Below are 15,502 nucleotides of genomic sequence, written 5' to 3' on the forward strand. Positions count from 1 at the left end.
GCACATTTTGGAGCCAAAATGATTCTCCGGGTGCACATTTTGGAGCCAAAATGATTCTCTGGGTACATAAAATCCTGGTACAAAAAGCCCTGCCTTGCTAAGTTCTTAACCCCCAAAAAGACATGGTGCACTCTAAAAATGTTACTAAGAAACCAATCTATGTCCCAGCTTGCTAAGATATTCTGAATTTCTGCAGACACCATCGCCTTCTCTGGGACTGCCAGTTGGCATGAAAACACATCTTATGGCTGAATATCCCACCATTCTGAAGTCTTTTTCAAGAATACCAGGACTTGGGAGAAATATATGTGAAAATATTTAATTACCAGATTCTAAGTTTAACTAGCACATACCAAACACAACCCTGGGCCCCCAGTTGAAAAATACTTGCTTTAATTGCCAATATCTCTCTTTACCTTTTAGAAACAGTGACATGGTTACCGCTGCATCTTTGAGGGATGAATCAACCAGTTGGTGTTTCAGTGTCATTTGCTGTCTCTTCCTTTTCTCCTTCCCATCATTTGGACATCTGACCGTGTGTGTACCCTGATCAAACCCATCTATTCACTTCTATTCTTATTAAAAGTTCTGGGAAACATTGTGGAAGGAAAAAAAGTTAGAAACTAGAGCTATGGGTGCAAAGGAAGCTTTGGATTACCTGTGGATTTTGAACATCTCTTCCATTCCTGACCCCTCAACAGCGTGGATAATTTGGTATTTCGATATATGAATGAATAGCCACGAAGGACTGATAAAAACATGTCTACTTTTCACGACACGGTTCCAGGAGCAGTTCGCTACAGGTCCCGTCTCTGCAGGTACGCCAATCCTGAGCCCCCCGGAGTGCAGCCTTCTCAGCAGCTACTGTCCCTTTGCATGGCCGTGGGGGCATGAGGCAGGGAGCACAAGACACCTGGCAGAGTCACACAACCGCGCACACAAAATGGCAGAGAAAGAGCAAGAGCGAAAAAGATTCTGGTTTGGGCCCAAATCACTAGTTGCTTCACTTCTAAAAGCAAGTGCCTTATAAGCTCACATTATTTACAATGCTCGGATTGTTCAAACATCCACCCAAAGCCGAGGACCACCACGCAACAGGGAACAATTCAATGAACTATGTACAGAATTTACAAGGAAGTTTACATAATATTCTACATTCCGTTAACAAGTTCACCTTTGTTTGCTTTCAGGAAACTGAGATACATGTTCGTTTTCTTTCTCATCCCAGGAATTACTGATTGAATCAACACGAGCAAATGCTGGTACATTCCTTTTTCCTCCCTCCTGGGATATAGGATTACATTTTGTTTAGGAAAAAGAAGGAGGCGGGGCATATCACCCTTTGGTGAGATACTATTCAAAATTGTCCATGTAAGAAATCTTGGAGGTTGTTTCCTTCTAGCATTATAAATATATTTTGTTTGTTTGTTTCACTTGGCGAATTTCAATTGAGTTCTTTCATAAATGAATATTTAGAAAGGAGTCCTTGATTTTGGAAAGATGGAATTTAGTCAGCATTTCTGTGTATTGCACATAATGTTTGCTTAAGGAAAGCCTATCCTTGGATCCATAAACCAAACGTTATTCTCCGCACCACATTTTTCTCTTTGCATTTTCAGGATCTTTCATTGCTTGTAATGCACAATAAAGATGGCATATATGATATGGGAACACATATCCTTTAGTCAGCACAATCACCAATCAGTCTGCTGTTTCTGTTTGTCAATACAGAGGATGGAGGCAATAATCCTGGATAATTTAAGCCCAAAGTGTGTCTTTACCTGGGTCTGCCTCACAAAGCTGGTAAGCATAACACACATTACCCCTGATGTGTTAAGCCAAGGAACACGAGTGGGAAAAATGAGTGTGTGGTCATCATTGTCAAATGAAAGGTGGGGTTTCTGCTGGGTCTACACAGGTTACACCTATGACACAGCTTATGTGACAGTTCATGAGCTGTGGACATGTGGTCCCCTGGACAGGACTGTGGCCCAGGAGAGTGAGTCCTCGCAGTCTTCTGCCTCTGTCGCCACTCAGGAATGCAGGAGATTATGGCTATTTTCATGGCAAAAAGAAAACCCAGGAAGAGCTAGATAGTAACCCCTCGATAATGTCCTGATCTGAATCTTTCAGGAATGGGGACCAGTGTGAGGGCACTTAGGAATGTCTAACAACTTTTATGTACATCATTTAGAGCAAGACAAGGGAGAGAGGCAGAGAAGGAAGGAATGTTTCCCAGGCGCTGTGAAGCCTGTAGGGAGTGTGGGTGGGGGCCGAGGAGGCGGGGATTTGGCTGGGAGGTGTCCAGAAGAAGGGAGTGGGGACGGAGGTCATGAACCAGAAATAGGTCAGCTTCTCCAGTTTTCAGGCTACCATTGCCTCTAGAATCAAAGCCATCTAATAGGATTTGCACCATCCTGTGGCTGTGACCCTTCTTCAGCCCAGGAGGACATACAGTGACACCATTTTGTGCCTGGTGGTAGTTTCAGGCTTACTAATCTTTCATTTTACAAAGGTTAAGATAGAAGAATTCAAAATGTTCTCTTTTTCTCAGAGATGCTTTACCTCTAAACGACAAGCATCAAATTCCTTAGACTTTTAAGGCAAGATAAAAAAAAATAATAAAACTATAAATTACCTCAGTCTTTTCCAAGGAGAACGATCTAAACAGATGAATAAAGAAAAATTGTTTTGTTAAAGAACATAGATTATAGATACTTCCTTTCTCATTCAGCATTTCATCCTTAAAAGCTTTTTAAAGAGCTTTGACACCAGAATGATTCATTCCTGTTAGGCAACAGCCAAGAGTCTCCCTTCCTGTGTTTAAATACACAATGGTTCCTGGATGGTCATTGGGAATGTTAACCTCACAATCACCGGAATGGTCACATTTCATTCTATTTGGGCATTTCATGATGGCAAAGCATCTTTCCCTGCCAAGAACTAGTCAGTTGCAACATGGATCCCTTCATCCCGGGAGGCTGGAGATTCTCTTGACTAGGGAACTGTGATTATGCAAACTGAAAACCCAGGTGCAAATTTGGTCCCCATACCCTACTAATTTCTTATGAAACCATTGAGTAAAAGCACAGTTTTTATATTCTTACTAGTGTATATTATCTATAGCCATAACCATTCATTTATTTTGGGGTTCTCTTTTCTTCTTGCCCTCTAAAAAGAGTATCTCAAAGCTCTGTCCCCTTGGGGTCATCAGCAGGAATTTGGCCTTATCTTTCCAATTAAGACTATACTTTCTAGCAGCTGATGCTATTGTAAACACGGACCCTCATTACAGCCTTTGGGAGAAAGCCAGATCATCAAATGATGCAATCATCTTTACTATTACCTCAACCCTTATTTGACATCCAGGGATCAGATTCCGAACAAATTGACTCCATCACTGGCTGGTCGTTTTAGGGTCTCACTCAACCTTGCAAATGAACATATAGAATTCTTAGCTACTCGGGCTGAAAAAAAAAAAATGAGGCTTTGATGACATAAAATGGGATAAACCTCAACTGTAGCTGGTTGGACACGTTTAGAGGTGTGTGTTGGGCTACTGAGGGACGCCCCTTCGGTGACCCACGACCACAGTAACCCGTGAACAGAGATAAGGCAGAGCAGTAATGACAATGATTCATGAGTGCAGACACGTTCTATGCTTTAGGGGCTGGTATACATCTTTGAAGGCCCAGTGATTTTGTCATTGTTGGTGTTATCTGTGGTTTTCCTATTTTGAAGTTTTTCTTTAAAATAGAAATCTGGCCTCAGAGGAGAATGACAGCAAAGTGGGTGTGTGTGCATTTCCTGAAGCATTCATTTAATACTTTGGAATGCAGAGCTCAGAGAGCAGAGCCCTGTGGTGCTCCCTGAGGCCTGTCCAACCAGGCCTGTCACCATTAGGTGCTGCTCTCTGGAAGGCTAAGAAATATACACTATTTGATTTAAGATTTGGCAGTTTGGGTAACTGCCCAGGCACCCTTTTCACAGCACATAAGACTTGCCTTCCTCATGGAAAGGGCAATCTTTTTTTCAAGCAAAAACTGCTCACCCTCCCATTACGGAAGCCCTCCTCCTGCCTTCTCTTCCACACTGTCTCTGGAGCAGGGCCTGGGGACAAGCGCAGCCGTGGCTTCAGGGCACGGAAGCAATGAAATGAGTTCAGGGCTGCTCATTTGAATAGTTAAAGAAATCACCATTGCCCCAGACTCCTTATTCTCAACAAGAGAAAAATGTTCTCAGTGGCCGCCAGGATGGATTCTAGTACTAGTTTTAAATCGGCTTGCAAGTCTGAGAAAGAAGCAGTTTTTTTGTTTTTTGTTTTTTTCCAGATTACCCAGCTGAATGGTGAGGTGAAGATGCCAGGTTTGTTTTGCATAACCTCTGTCAGCCCTTGTCAATCCCTCCCTCCTGTCCCATGGAGTGGGGACCCCTTCTACAAGGGAGTTTTGGGGACTTGAGGGTGGAGGGGAGTCTTCCTTCCTGGTCTAGGCTCCTTTTATCCGCTCCCCCCCCTTCTTCCTGGAAATCTGTAACTTGTCAATGGCTTTGTTTTTTCTTCTGAGATCCTGGAAATTGTGTTGTTTTTTGGCAGCATGAAATTGTTACAGTTTACCAGGAAGCAGTGCCCGCAGAGAGCTAGGTCCTCTTCATTCTCATTTGAAAAATAAATCGGTAAAATCCAGGGCAGGTAGGAAGGACTGCTAAAGATCTATCTAACTTCTCTCTTTGTGTGTTTGTGTGTGTTTTGTAAACATGGCAATTAATAGAGCTCTGAAAGAGCTGATAACCTGGACCACAGTAGGCTGGAAAAAAAATAAGTTTTTTTGGTGTGTGTGTGCGCGCGTTTGTGTGTGTGTGTGTGTGTGTGTGTTTTGTTTTTGGAAGTAAACATGGTGCAGTAATAAAATTGATATGCAACACCTAAAACCAGTTGGATGGCTGAATCTCTTACCTCAAAAAACACAGCAGTATGGCTGCTGCTGGGGGGGGGGGGGCGGCGCTGTGGGGTTAAGAAACAAGAGAAGAGGAGAGTAGTCTACGAACCATTAGGACAGACCTTAGTGTACGTAGTAAAGCCAATAAACGACGTTAAAAAGAGAAAAGGTGATGGGGAAGAACATTCGGGACCACTTGTCTATGGAATTCACATCAGTCAAATCGGGGATTTTGACTTTGAGCTGCGAGGCGCGCCGGCGGATGCGCCCCTTGCTGTGCGCGCCGTGCCGGTCCAGCGCGCGCCCGTAGCCCTCGCGGCTGCTCAGCGGCTTGCGGTACTGGATGCTGGCGCTGTCGTACGAGTACATGCTGGTGGCCTTGGGCTCGCTGACGCCCGTCAGCACTTCCGAGCCGCTCGTCTCGTTCCGGATTTCCAGGGTGCTGAGCAGAATGTTGCCGTGGGCGTCGACCTGACGAGAAAGGGACAGGCTCAGGCACAGCTGTCGGGACACTGGCTGCGTTCATTCACCTGTGGCCGATGACACCGCGCGCGGCTCATTAGAGACTGTCCCGCGGCACGTCCTGCTCTGCGTGCCTCCTGGACTTGAAGATGACCCGTCATCTATGTATCTCTCATCATTATTTACCTAATCTACCACCCATCTATCCAATCCATCACCTGTCTACGTCTGTTTCTCTCTCTCTCCCAACCATCATCTGTCTATAACTGTCTGTCTCTATCTAATCCATCATCTATCTAATCTACTATCTACCTATTTAATCCATCACCTATTTGTCTAACTAATCTACCATCTATCTCTCATCTGTCTAATCCTTCATTTATCTGCCTGCCACCCATGCAGTCTACTATGTATCTAATCTACCATCTAGTTATCTACCATTTATTTATTTATCATACATCTATTTATCATCTGTCTAATCTACCATCTATCTATTCATCCATACATCATTTATATGTATGTATACCTATATATATATCATTTATAACTCTGACAAATTTTCTTGTTTCAAAAGTGGCACATGGAAGTATGTAAAATTAGAAACAGGAAACAAAAAAAAAAAGTAGAAATTTGTAATTTCATCTTTAGAGTTCATTATTTTTTATTATTTTTAATATCCTGCCAGCCCTCCTGTCTTTTTTCTGCTTGTGTATACAGGCTCACCTGGTATATTTTGCTTTGCAATCTGCTTTGGTCAGTTAATTGTGTACCTGGTCCTATTACCATGGTAATAATTATTCCTCTGAGATATCATTTATTAACAGCTTATATGGGTAAAGCATAATTGGGTTAACCTATCTTTAGATGTTAAGGCTTGTTTTACTTTTGCAGTGTTATATAAACAAGCCTGCAAGGGACATCTTTTAGCTAAATCTTTGTGCATCTCCATAATTATTTCTTGAGGCTAAATTGCCAGAAGTAGGATTCAGGGATCAAAAGGATATGCCTGGCTATGCTTTGACGTCTGTGTCCACCATTACTGATTGTTGCTTCCTGCCATTTGAGTGGTACCTAGCCCAGATTTCCTGGGTTTTGTTATGCTATGCCCACACACATTTACAGAACTACAGAAGATGCGAGCACGTTTGGCCTGCAGTGTGGCTTTGTTTAACTTCACGCTGATGCACTTTGCAAACTAATTTACCTTGAGAGGACATGCTCATTCATGCACATGAGTTTGAAGTACTTCCAAGGGTAGCACAGGGCAGCGGTGTTTGAATCTAGTGTTATTAGCACAGTGCCTGAGTTACGGTAAGTGCCCTATAAAGGCTTTCGGATGAAATGAATCTCAGTAAACACTTTTGAATGCCAAAGGTATGGGTAAGAAGACGAAAGAAACGGGTGACCAAGAAAGACAGAGTAAAGCGTAGGAGGAGGCAAAGACAGCAAAGAAAGGTAGAGAGAGTGGCGGGATATGATGCTGGTACATCCCTGATGAGAGAACGAAGATTTGAGTGTCCACCATGTGCCTAGCATCATGGTAGCTGCTTTGTATATATTCCTTGTTTATCACCTGCTACAGCCAACTGCCTCAAGTTTACTCCACTGCTAGATCGGAGAGTACAACCCGTGTCTTGTCTGTTTCAAAGCTTTCGTGCTCTTTACTGAGAAAGGACTGCTTCATAGTCCTTGGCCTTCATCACATGCCGCAGTGAATTTAATGATGCATTTGATAGCTTTAAGCTTAGAGGTAGTCGGAGAGAGATGGTGACTAAATCTGGCCTCTCCCTCTACTGCCATCTATCATTTCCCTCTGGAAAGCGTGTGGCTCTCGCCTAATTGAGCTACCCATTATGCCCTCACCGGCACTTTTACTGGCTTCTTGAATCAGGGAGTTAATATTAATTTTTGTTGTTGTTAATACCTACTATTTGTTGAATCCTACTACATAATTTATCTCAGTTATTTCTTATAACAACACTATGAGATATATAATATTATCCTAGTTCAGCAAGTAGCGAAATAGAGATTCAGAGAGCTTAAGTAAATGGCCTGCAATTAAACAAAGAAAAAGTGCTCGATTTGGGATTAAAATACAGGATATTCTTTGCCTTAAATATAGCTTTCCCTTCTGGGTTTTGCATGTTAATCAATATATTTTCTTTAAGGCTCAGTTGAAATCCTACTTATGGTGTGTACCTGTGTACCTTCCCTGATTATGGTAACTTCAAAAACCAACTTCGTCTCTCTCTCTCCCTGTGTGTGTCTCTCTCTCTCTCTCTGCGGATGATATTGAGTACTTATTATGTGCCAGGCGCAGTGCTAGGTGTCCGGGAGGTGTTTGTGTGTGTGCACGCACGCGTGTATGGATGAAAAGTCATGCATACAAAAGTTTATGTTATGAAAGAGGATGGTAGCGGTGAAGTGAAAAGGAAGAAAGTGCTGAATTCATTAAAAAAGGGACAAATCCCTTAGAAGATAATCATGGTGCACATAATTCTGCTAGGTACTGTGGTGTTTCAGTGAAGAGTATCATAAAACGTGGATTTTGTCCTTGAGATAATAATCTCCTTAGAGATACAGGAGTAAAATATAATTTGGGGAGTGACAAGAGTTTTTAACCAAATGCTAAATGGCACAGCGTAGACCATGATTAGGGGTTAGTGAAAGTCTGGGGGTCAAGGAAGGCTTCATGAAGGAGGGGCGGCTTGTCCTAGGCCTTAAAGGATGGGTAAAAGAACAAAGGATTGAGAGTTGAAAACTGTGTTCTCACCCTGGTTTTGTTATTAAATCTATTTCTTCATCTATAAATAAAAGATCTTCACTAGGCAATCTCAAGGGTTTGTTTCTGACTTTTGACAGTCTTTACTATGAATAATATTCTAGGCAGAGGACACAGCATACTAAAAACAAAAACAAAACAAAAAACCTTGGAAAAGTGAATCACTTATCTGTACTGTATGCATCATTAAGTTACATTATTATGAAATCTCCCTAAGTAAACAAGTTACTAGAATTTAGAATCAGCCAGTGAAGCATACAGATGCTCCTCATTACACAAGTCACGCAAAAGGGACATTTTTAAAAGATATTTTGGTTAACTTTGGTTCAGACTCCAATGCACCAATAAATTGCATGATGTTTATTAGTTTGTGCAAATCCCTCAAAATATTTTGTCATTGAGCTAGACATCATAGCTCTAAGTGGTTTGACATATAAAATAATGAATCTGGTTCTACAACTACTCATGAAAGCTGATTGCATTACTGTGTAGTTGAATCAACATTACCGTGTTCTTTATCAGGGAAATTTAAGAAGTGTCATATAACAGTTATGACCCATCTTCAGTCTGTCTCCTCCACACAGTCTAAAACTTCTTCTAAAAGCTAGTGTTACAGATTGTGTGTGTACGTGCGTGTGCATGTTTGTGAGACGGTGTGCTTGTGTGTGCATTTCTCCTGCAGCATGAGTTTTCAGCCCCCACCTTCTAAGCTTTTTGCTGCCTCCTAAAGTGAATGCGCCAGCAAGTTTCTGGTTGGCTCTGCCTGAACCTCTGCCCTTTGGAGAAGAGTGTCTTTCCTCAATCATATAAAAACACCCAAGGTGTCCTTATATTCACAGTGGGCACAGCTTTCCAAAAATAGTATCCACGGGGAAAGTGGTCATTTTTTTCTTACGCCCTCAGGAGCAGTGAGGCACCAGGTTGTAGATCACCTCAACATCTGCAGTGGTTAAATGCTGCCTCATCAATAAGGGATTAAATGACCAACATCTGGGCATGATCCAGACATCAAAGATTATATAACCTTGAAGCAGAAGGAAGTGAGGCAAATGAAAATGCCAACACACTTGATTTCTAGGGCAGACAAATAGATTTCCTAAAGCATTGCTAATGTTGAAATAACTGTTCATTTGGATAATCATTGCCCACTCCTTATGTTGCCATAAAGGAAGGGACTCTCCACTCCAGTCCCTGGGAGAGAAACTAAGGGATCGATGCTTCCAGCTTCTTTTCCCTTTCTCCTCTCCCACTGCTCCCCACTGGGTATATGTGGGAGAAGGACACAGGCATACTTGGCTCCATGTCTTCTGGGTATTTTTCTCCTTCCAATCTGCTTACAGAGAAGGTGCAATGCAGTTAGGGATGTGCCTGTTGAACCTGCTGGGTTGGTGAGTAAGGCCTGCACTTGTTCCGTGGTTCCCATGATTGGGGAGATAAACCTGTCTAAATGGGGGGGGGGGGTGAATGACTACATTAACTATGTATTCTTGAAACCAACATCACTGACTTTTTTTTTTTTTTAAGTTTAAAGCATCATTAAACCTAAATTTAGAGCAAATGAATACAGTTGTTATTAAGACTTCATTCAGGAGGGTCGACAAATAAGCCCTCTTTCCTCCCCTTCAGATGGATCATCAAAGTGTAAGCTTGAGCTGACTAACACCAGGGAGCAGAGAGTGTGGCTTTAGATGTGCAGCCCCAAGGCTAACTGTTCATCCTCAACTCACTCCCTATTAGAGAGGCATATTTTATGTGCTATAGACGTAATTTTTAGGCATACCATGGATAAACATTTAAAATGTCAAATCGTTCATTCCTCACTCATTTTTTCAGTAAATGTTTACTGAGAGCTTACTGTGTGTCAGGCACTGTTCCAGACACTGATGAGGAAATCAGCCCCTCCATTAGTAATAGGACATCATGTCTCACATTTTAGAAATTCAAAGATCTCAAGTAATAAAGCCCTTTACTTTTACACTCTCCTGAACAAACCCCGGGACCTCTTCCACCTCCAGTTGGTTCTAATTATTTTCCTGGATAAATACTGTGACCTCTTTCAAACTCAGGTTACTAATTCCTTTTCCAACAGACTTTCTGAAATTTGCTCATTTGTGAACATGAGATCCGCTTTCTGCCTGCAAAACCTTTCTCTCCTCTTCCCACCTGAAGGTCTCTTTGAAGTCTGCTGAGCACAAGCAAATATTGGAGGCGTTCACATATAAAAGAAAGCCTGGGGTTTCACGGTGTCTCCTTGAAGTCTGCTGAGCACAAGCAAATACTGGAGGCGTTCACATATAAAAGAAAGCCTGGGGTTTCACGGTGTCTCCTTGAAGTCTGCTGAGCACAAGCAAATACTGGAGGCGTTCACATATAAAAGAAAGCCTGGGGTTTCACGGTGTAAGGACATGAGATGGGGAGGAACAATCCAGCTTCCGGCTGGTGAAACCTCTCCTTCCTTCCTGCAGTGCAGCACTTACCAACCACAATGTCTTGGTTCTAAGATCTGAGGACACAGCAGGTCTGGGATGATAGTGGACAAAACACCCAAGGTTCTTGAACTCTTGGCACTTACATTCTTATGGAGGAAAACAGGCAATACCCTCCTTCATTCTAAAATTTGCTTTTAAAAAAATCAGGTAACATTATGAAGAAAAAGTAGCTGTATATGTTGCTTTTAGTGTATTAGGGAAAATATACCCAACACACTAACTTGGTGATTTTGTGCATGTTTTTCTTAACATTACATTCATGCTCAGATTTCATTATAATGAGTGAAAAATTTAAAGTAATGCGTATTTCCTTATTTTCTCCTGGACCTTATTACTGAACAGCCTACACAATAGCTCTGCATGGATGTTTAAAGGCTTCTTAATCTGAAAATAGTTAGAGCAGAACTCTTCTTAGCCAACTTGTTCCTCCCCCGAGTGTCCCACTAGAATGTTGCTCTAGGAGACAGGGACTTTGTCTAATTCACTCTTGTTTTCCCAGACCTGAGAAAAGTGCTTGGCATAGGAGCATTCAGTAAATATCTACTGCATGAATGAGTGAATGAATGAATGAATAATAGTGCAGCTGGTAAAAGGGTATGGTGGTAAATTGTGGGTGTCAACTTGGTTAGGCTACTCACCTAGCTGTTTAGTCTAGCACTAGTCTAGATGTTGTTGTGAAGGTATTTTGTAGATGTGACACTTCCAATTAGTTACTATAAATAAAGGAGATTCCATTTGATGATGTGGGTGGGATTCATCCTATCTTTGAAAAGTATTAAGAGCAAAAACTGAAGTTTCCTGGAGAAAAAGAAACTTTGCCTCAGGATCGCACCAGAAATTCTGCCTCAACTTCCAGCCTGCCCTACAGATCTCACAAACAATCGTATGAGCCAAGTCCTTAAAATAAATCTCTTTTTGTATGTATGTTGATTCTGTTCCTATTGGTTCTGTTTCTCTGGAGAACTCTGACTGATGCAAAGGGTATGGCAAAGGTCATGAGGGTGTTTTTCCAATGACTAAAATGTTGACGTGATGGCTGTATTTCTTCCCTCAACAGAACCCCGAGCAAATGTACAAATTCATTTTCTAGCTTGGGGTGAGCCTTTCTCCCACCCCTTCCATCGTACTCCGTCTCTCCTTGTCTCCGTCCCCAGCATCCCTGAATGGTGCCTTAGGCTGTGAAAAATGTTGCCACTCACTGAATTGAACTGTTCTGGATATTTTCCGTATGTAAATATAGCAGAACTCATTTCAGTGTAATTGGAATAAAATATAATCTTGTTTTCAGTGGCAGTTTTAAAGCCCTGTGAGAAATACCTCTGGGCTCAATCTACTTTGCAAACAGAAAGTTATTTCCTTCTTGCTAGCCAATTCAATTAGATTCACATTTACTGAGTGGTTCTGAAGTACAGCACAGGAAGCCAAGTGAAGTGACGTTCACCGCAGAAGGAGATGCCTTTCAGAAGCCCACAATCTATTTAATTGAGGGTGTCCGGTACGAACGCCTGCCTTCACCTGAAGGGAGCAGAGAACCACAGAGCCACGTCTCACATCTGCCTGTCCTGCTCATAGAATGTACCACGTCTTGCGCTGTTGCTGCCAGTCATTAGCTCTCACCAGGGCTGCCAAATGGCAATCCCTTCATCTCAGATTCCTGAAACCTTTTGGTTTGGTGGTGGTGGGGGGGCGGGGCAGAATGGGAAGCTTTGCTGGAGATGATTTGTGTGTCTCTTTGCCATGTCCTGACAACTAGCGGTAGAAGCAGAAACTTCAATGTCGTTTCAAAATGCTATCGAAGATTAAGCACAAACCTACATAAATCTAAACAAATCTGCACTCTATTATTTAGGACATAGAGAAGGAAAAAGAGATAAATGAAACAAGTGGCAATTTTCCAGAACATTACTCAGGTAGATAAATTTCTCCTGGATCCCTTTCTTTGCCCCATTTCTCCCATTCAGTGTATGAGCAGATCCAAATGGCTTTACTTTTGAACACATCCTGATTCTGACCACTTTTCCCCATCATCATGTCTTACTGAATAATTGATCTTCCTCTTTCCAGGAAGGAAGCCCGGTGGTCTTTTCTCTACATAGCGGCTGGAGTAATACTTAAAAAATGTAAACCAGACCGGGTCTCCTCTGTTTAAATCTAGCTACTTCCCAAGACAGATAACAAAATCAGATTTCTCATCCAAATCTGCAAAGCACCCCGTGGTTTGAACTCCTTCAGGGACCTCTGCCCTCAGTTCCTACCACTCTGCCCCTGGAGCTCTCTGCTCCATCCACACTGGTCTTTTGATGGCTGGTCCCTGATGCTCCTAAGTCCTCAGGGCATTTTCACCTGCTGTTCTTCTCTCCTGGAATGATCGTCCTCAGGTAGTTACCTGCCTAGCTCCTCACCATTTTCTTCACCATAATTATCATCATTTGCCATTATATCATGCACTTATTTACACATTTGTTATTCGACTGAGATGTAAGCTCCAGGAGAGCAGCTGCTCTTTGGTTACTGTTATTATTCATCACGGCATATCGCCGGCGCCCTCCCGGAAAAGAGGCTGATGCTGCGGAGGCGCGGCTGAGTTAATGTCTGTACAATGAGGAACTCTGACACTCGGACGTGGAGTCATCTGTCTGAACTCTGTTGCGTTTCAATGGCCAAGGACACGTAAGTGACTACAATCTCTAGGGTAGTAGTTCTCAGACATTATCGGGCATCTGAATTTATTGGGACGCTTGTTAGAAATAAAGGTTTGAGCTCATTTCATTCTAAATTAAGGTCTTCCCGGGGCGCCTGGGTGGCTCAGTCGTTAAGCGTCTGCCTTCAGCTCGGGTCATGATCCCGGGGTCCTGGAATCGAGCCCCGCATCGGGCACCTTGCTCGGCGGGAAGCCTGCTTCTCCCTCTCCCTCTGCCCCTGCTTGTGCTCTCCCTCTCTCGCTGTGTCGCTCTCTGTCAAATAAATAAATAAATAAATCTTAAAAAAAAAATAAATTAATTAAGGTCTTCCCAGTCTGCATTTTACACAGGCATTCCAAGGGTCCTAGCTGATATTGGTGTACCTAAAAATCCATAAACCAGTTAACTAATTTCAGACAGCTAAGAATGAATTACAAATATGCACTGTTCAAGCTTGAGAGATACATAACATGAAGGTTGGGGAGTAATTTCTTAAGTTGATGTGAGTGGGAGTTCATTGAGCTTTGAGGAGAGAATGATAGAAACAAGAAAACAGGAATCCTATTTTATACATAGGAGCATTTTATACATGGGCTTAGGGAGTCCCAATATTTGAGACGAGTGCTTTTTACAATTAAATATAAAATGCATTATAATCAGCAAATTCATTGAATTCTGAATGATGCAAACAAAGGCGATTTTTTGGATTCATCTTCAGTGAATCCCCTTAAAATATTCATCCCAAATTTCTTCAGTAATGTTTTGCTCTTCAGGTAAATAAAAGAGGGATTTTGGGGACGCCTGGGTGGCTCAGTCAGTCAAGCGTCTGCCTTCAGCTCAGGTCATGATCTCAGGGTTCTGAGATCGAGCCCCACAACGGACTCCCTGCTCAGTGGGGAGCCTGCTTCTCCCTCTGCCTTCTGCTCCCCCCTGCTTGTACTCTCTCTCTGACAAATAAAATCTTAAAAAAGAAAAAAAAAAAGATTTAAAAGAGGGATTTGGGTCAGAGTAATCATTACTTTTCATATAGTTGAAAAGGAGATATTTAAAATGCGTGATGTCAATGTGCTTGTGAATGTCTTGGGGTTTGTGAAATACTACACTTATGTGGATAAGTCCTGGTTACTGTATCACATTAGATATTATCTTCTTACTGTGAGAGCCATGGTTTCCTAAGATAATCAACAATGCACTTCTACATTTTATTCCTCCCAACTGGAGAATGTTATGAAGTAAAGGCAGAGTGGAGTTATCAGTCACTTTACATTCTAATATAGAGATTTCAGGAGAAGGAATTGCTGAGAAAAGTATCGGGGTGCCTGGGTGGCTCAGTCGGTTAAGAGTTTGACTCTTGATTTTGGCTCAGGTCATGATCTCAGGGTCGTGGGATTGAGTTCTGTGTAGCCCTGCGTTGTGTCAGGCTCTGTTCTGGGCATGGAGCCTGCTTAAGTTTCTCTCCCTCCCTCTGCTTCTCCCCCCACCTCTGTCTCTCTCTCTAAAAAAAAAAAAAAAAGTATCAACGCAGGTTGAAAGCAATCTATTAATAATACACACCTATTGTTACCACGGACTATCCCTAAGCAAAATAAATGTCCTTCATTAGAAAATATTTATTATATATGTTTTTAAATTTCGAAAGGTACCAAACAGTTCTCACTTTAGGAGAGGCTTAAACATTTTGTTCTTATAACACTAGGAATATAATAGGAAAAAAGTTTCCAATTACACATGGATTTTAAGAGCATCCTGCTTGGGGCATCTGGGTGGCTCAGATGGTTAAGTGTCTGCCTTTGGCTCAGGTCATGATCCCAGGGTCCTGGGATCAAGTCCCGCATCGGGCTCCCTGCTCAGTGCAGAGCCTGCTTCTGCCTCTCCCTCTGCCATTCCCTCTGCTTGTGCTCTTCTGTCTATCTCTCTGTCAAATAAATAAATAAAATCTTAAAAAAAAAAAAAAAGAGCATCCTGGGGCGCCTGGGGGGCTCAGTCGTTAAGCGTCTGCCTTCGGCTCAGGTCATGATCCCAGGGTCCTGGAATCGAGCCCCGCATCGGGCTCCCTGCTCTGCCAGGAGCCTGCTTCTCCCTCTCCCACGCCCCCTGCTTGTGTTCCCTCTCTAGCTGTCTTAGATAATTAGTTCACTTATTTTAAAAGTC

At 42.5% G+C, this 15,502-nt stretch overlaps 1 protein-coding gene across 2 annotated transcripts in view; it reads right to left on the reverse strand.

The window, feature by feature from the left end:
* Positions 1-5,060: 5,060 nt before the first annotated feature.
* GABRB1 (gamma-aminobutyric acid type A receptor subunit beta1) overlaps positions 5,061-15,502 on the reverse strand; it is a 386,438-nt gene continuing 375,996 nt past the window's right edge. For both annotated transcript variants that reach the window (XM_021701656.1, XM_021701657.1), the window contains exon 9: positions 5,061-5,408. In XM_021701656.1, the coding sequence (XP_021557331.1) occupies positions 5,061-5,408 (348 nt within the window). The remainder of the gene's footprint in view (positions 5,409-15,502) is intronic.

This window comes from Neomonachus schauinslandi, chromosome 2, assembly GCF_002201575.2.
Source record: "Neomonachus schauinslandi chromosome 2, ASM220157v2, whole genome shotgun sequence".
NCBI classification, from domain to species: domain Eukaryota; kingdom Metazoa; phylum Chordata; class Mammalia; order Carnivora; family Phocidae; genus Neomonachus; species Neomonachus schauinslandi.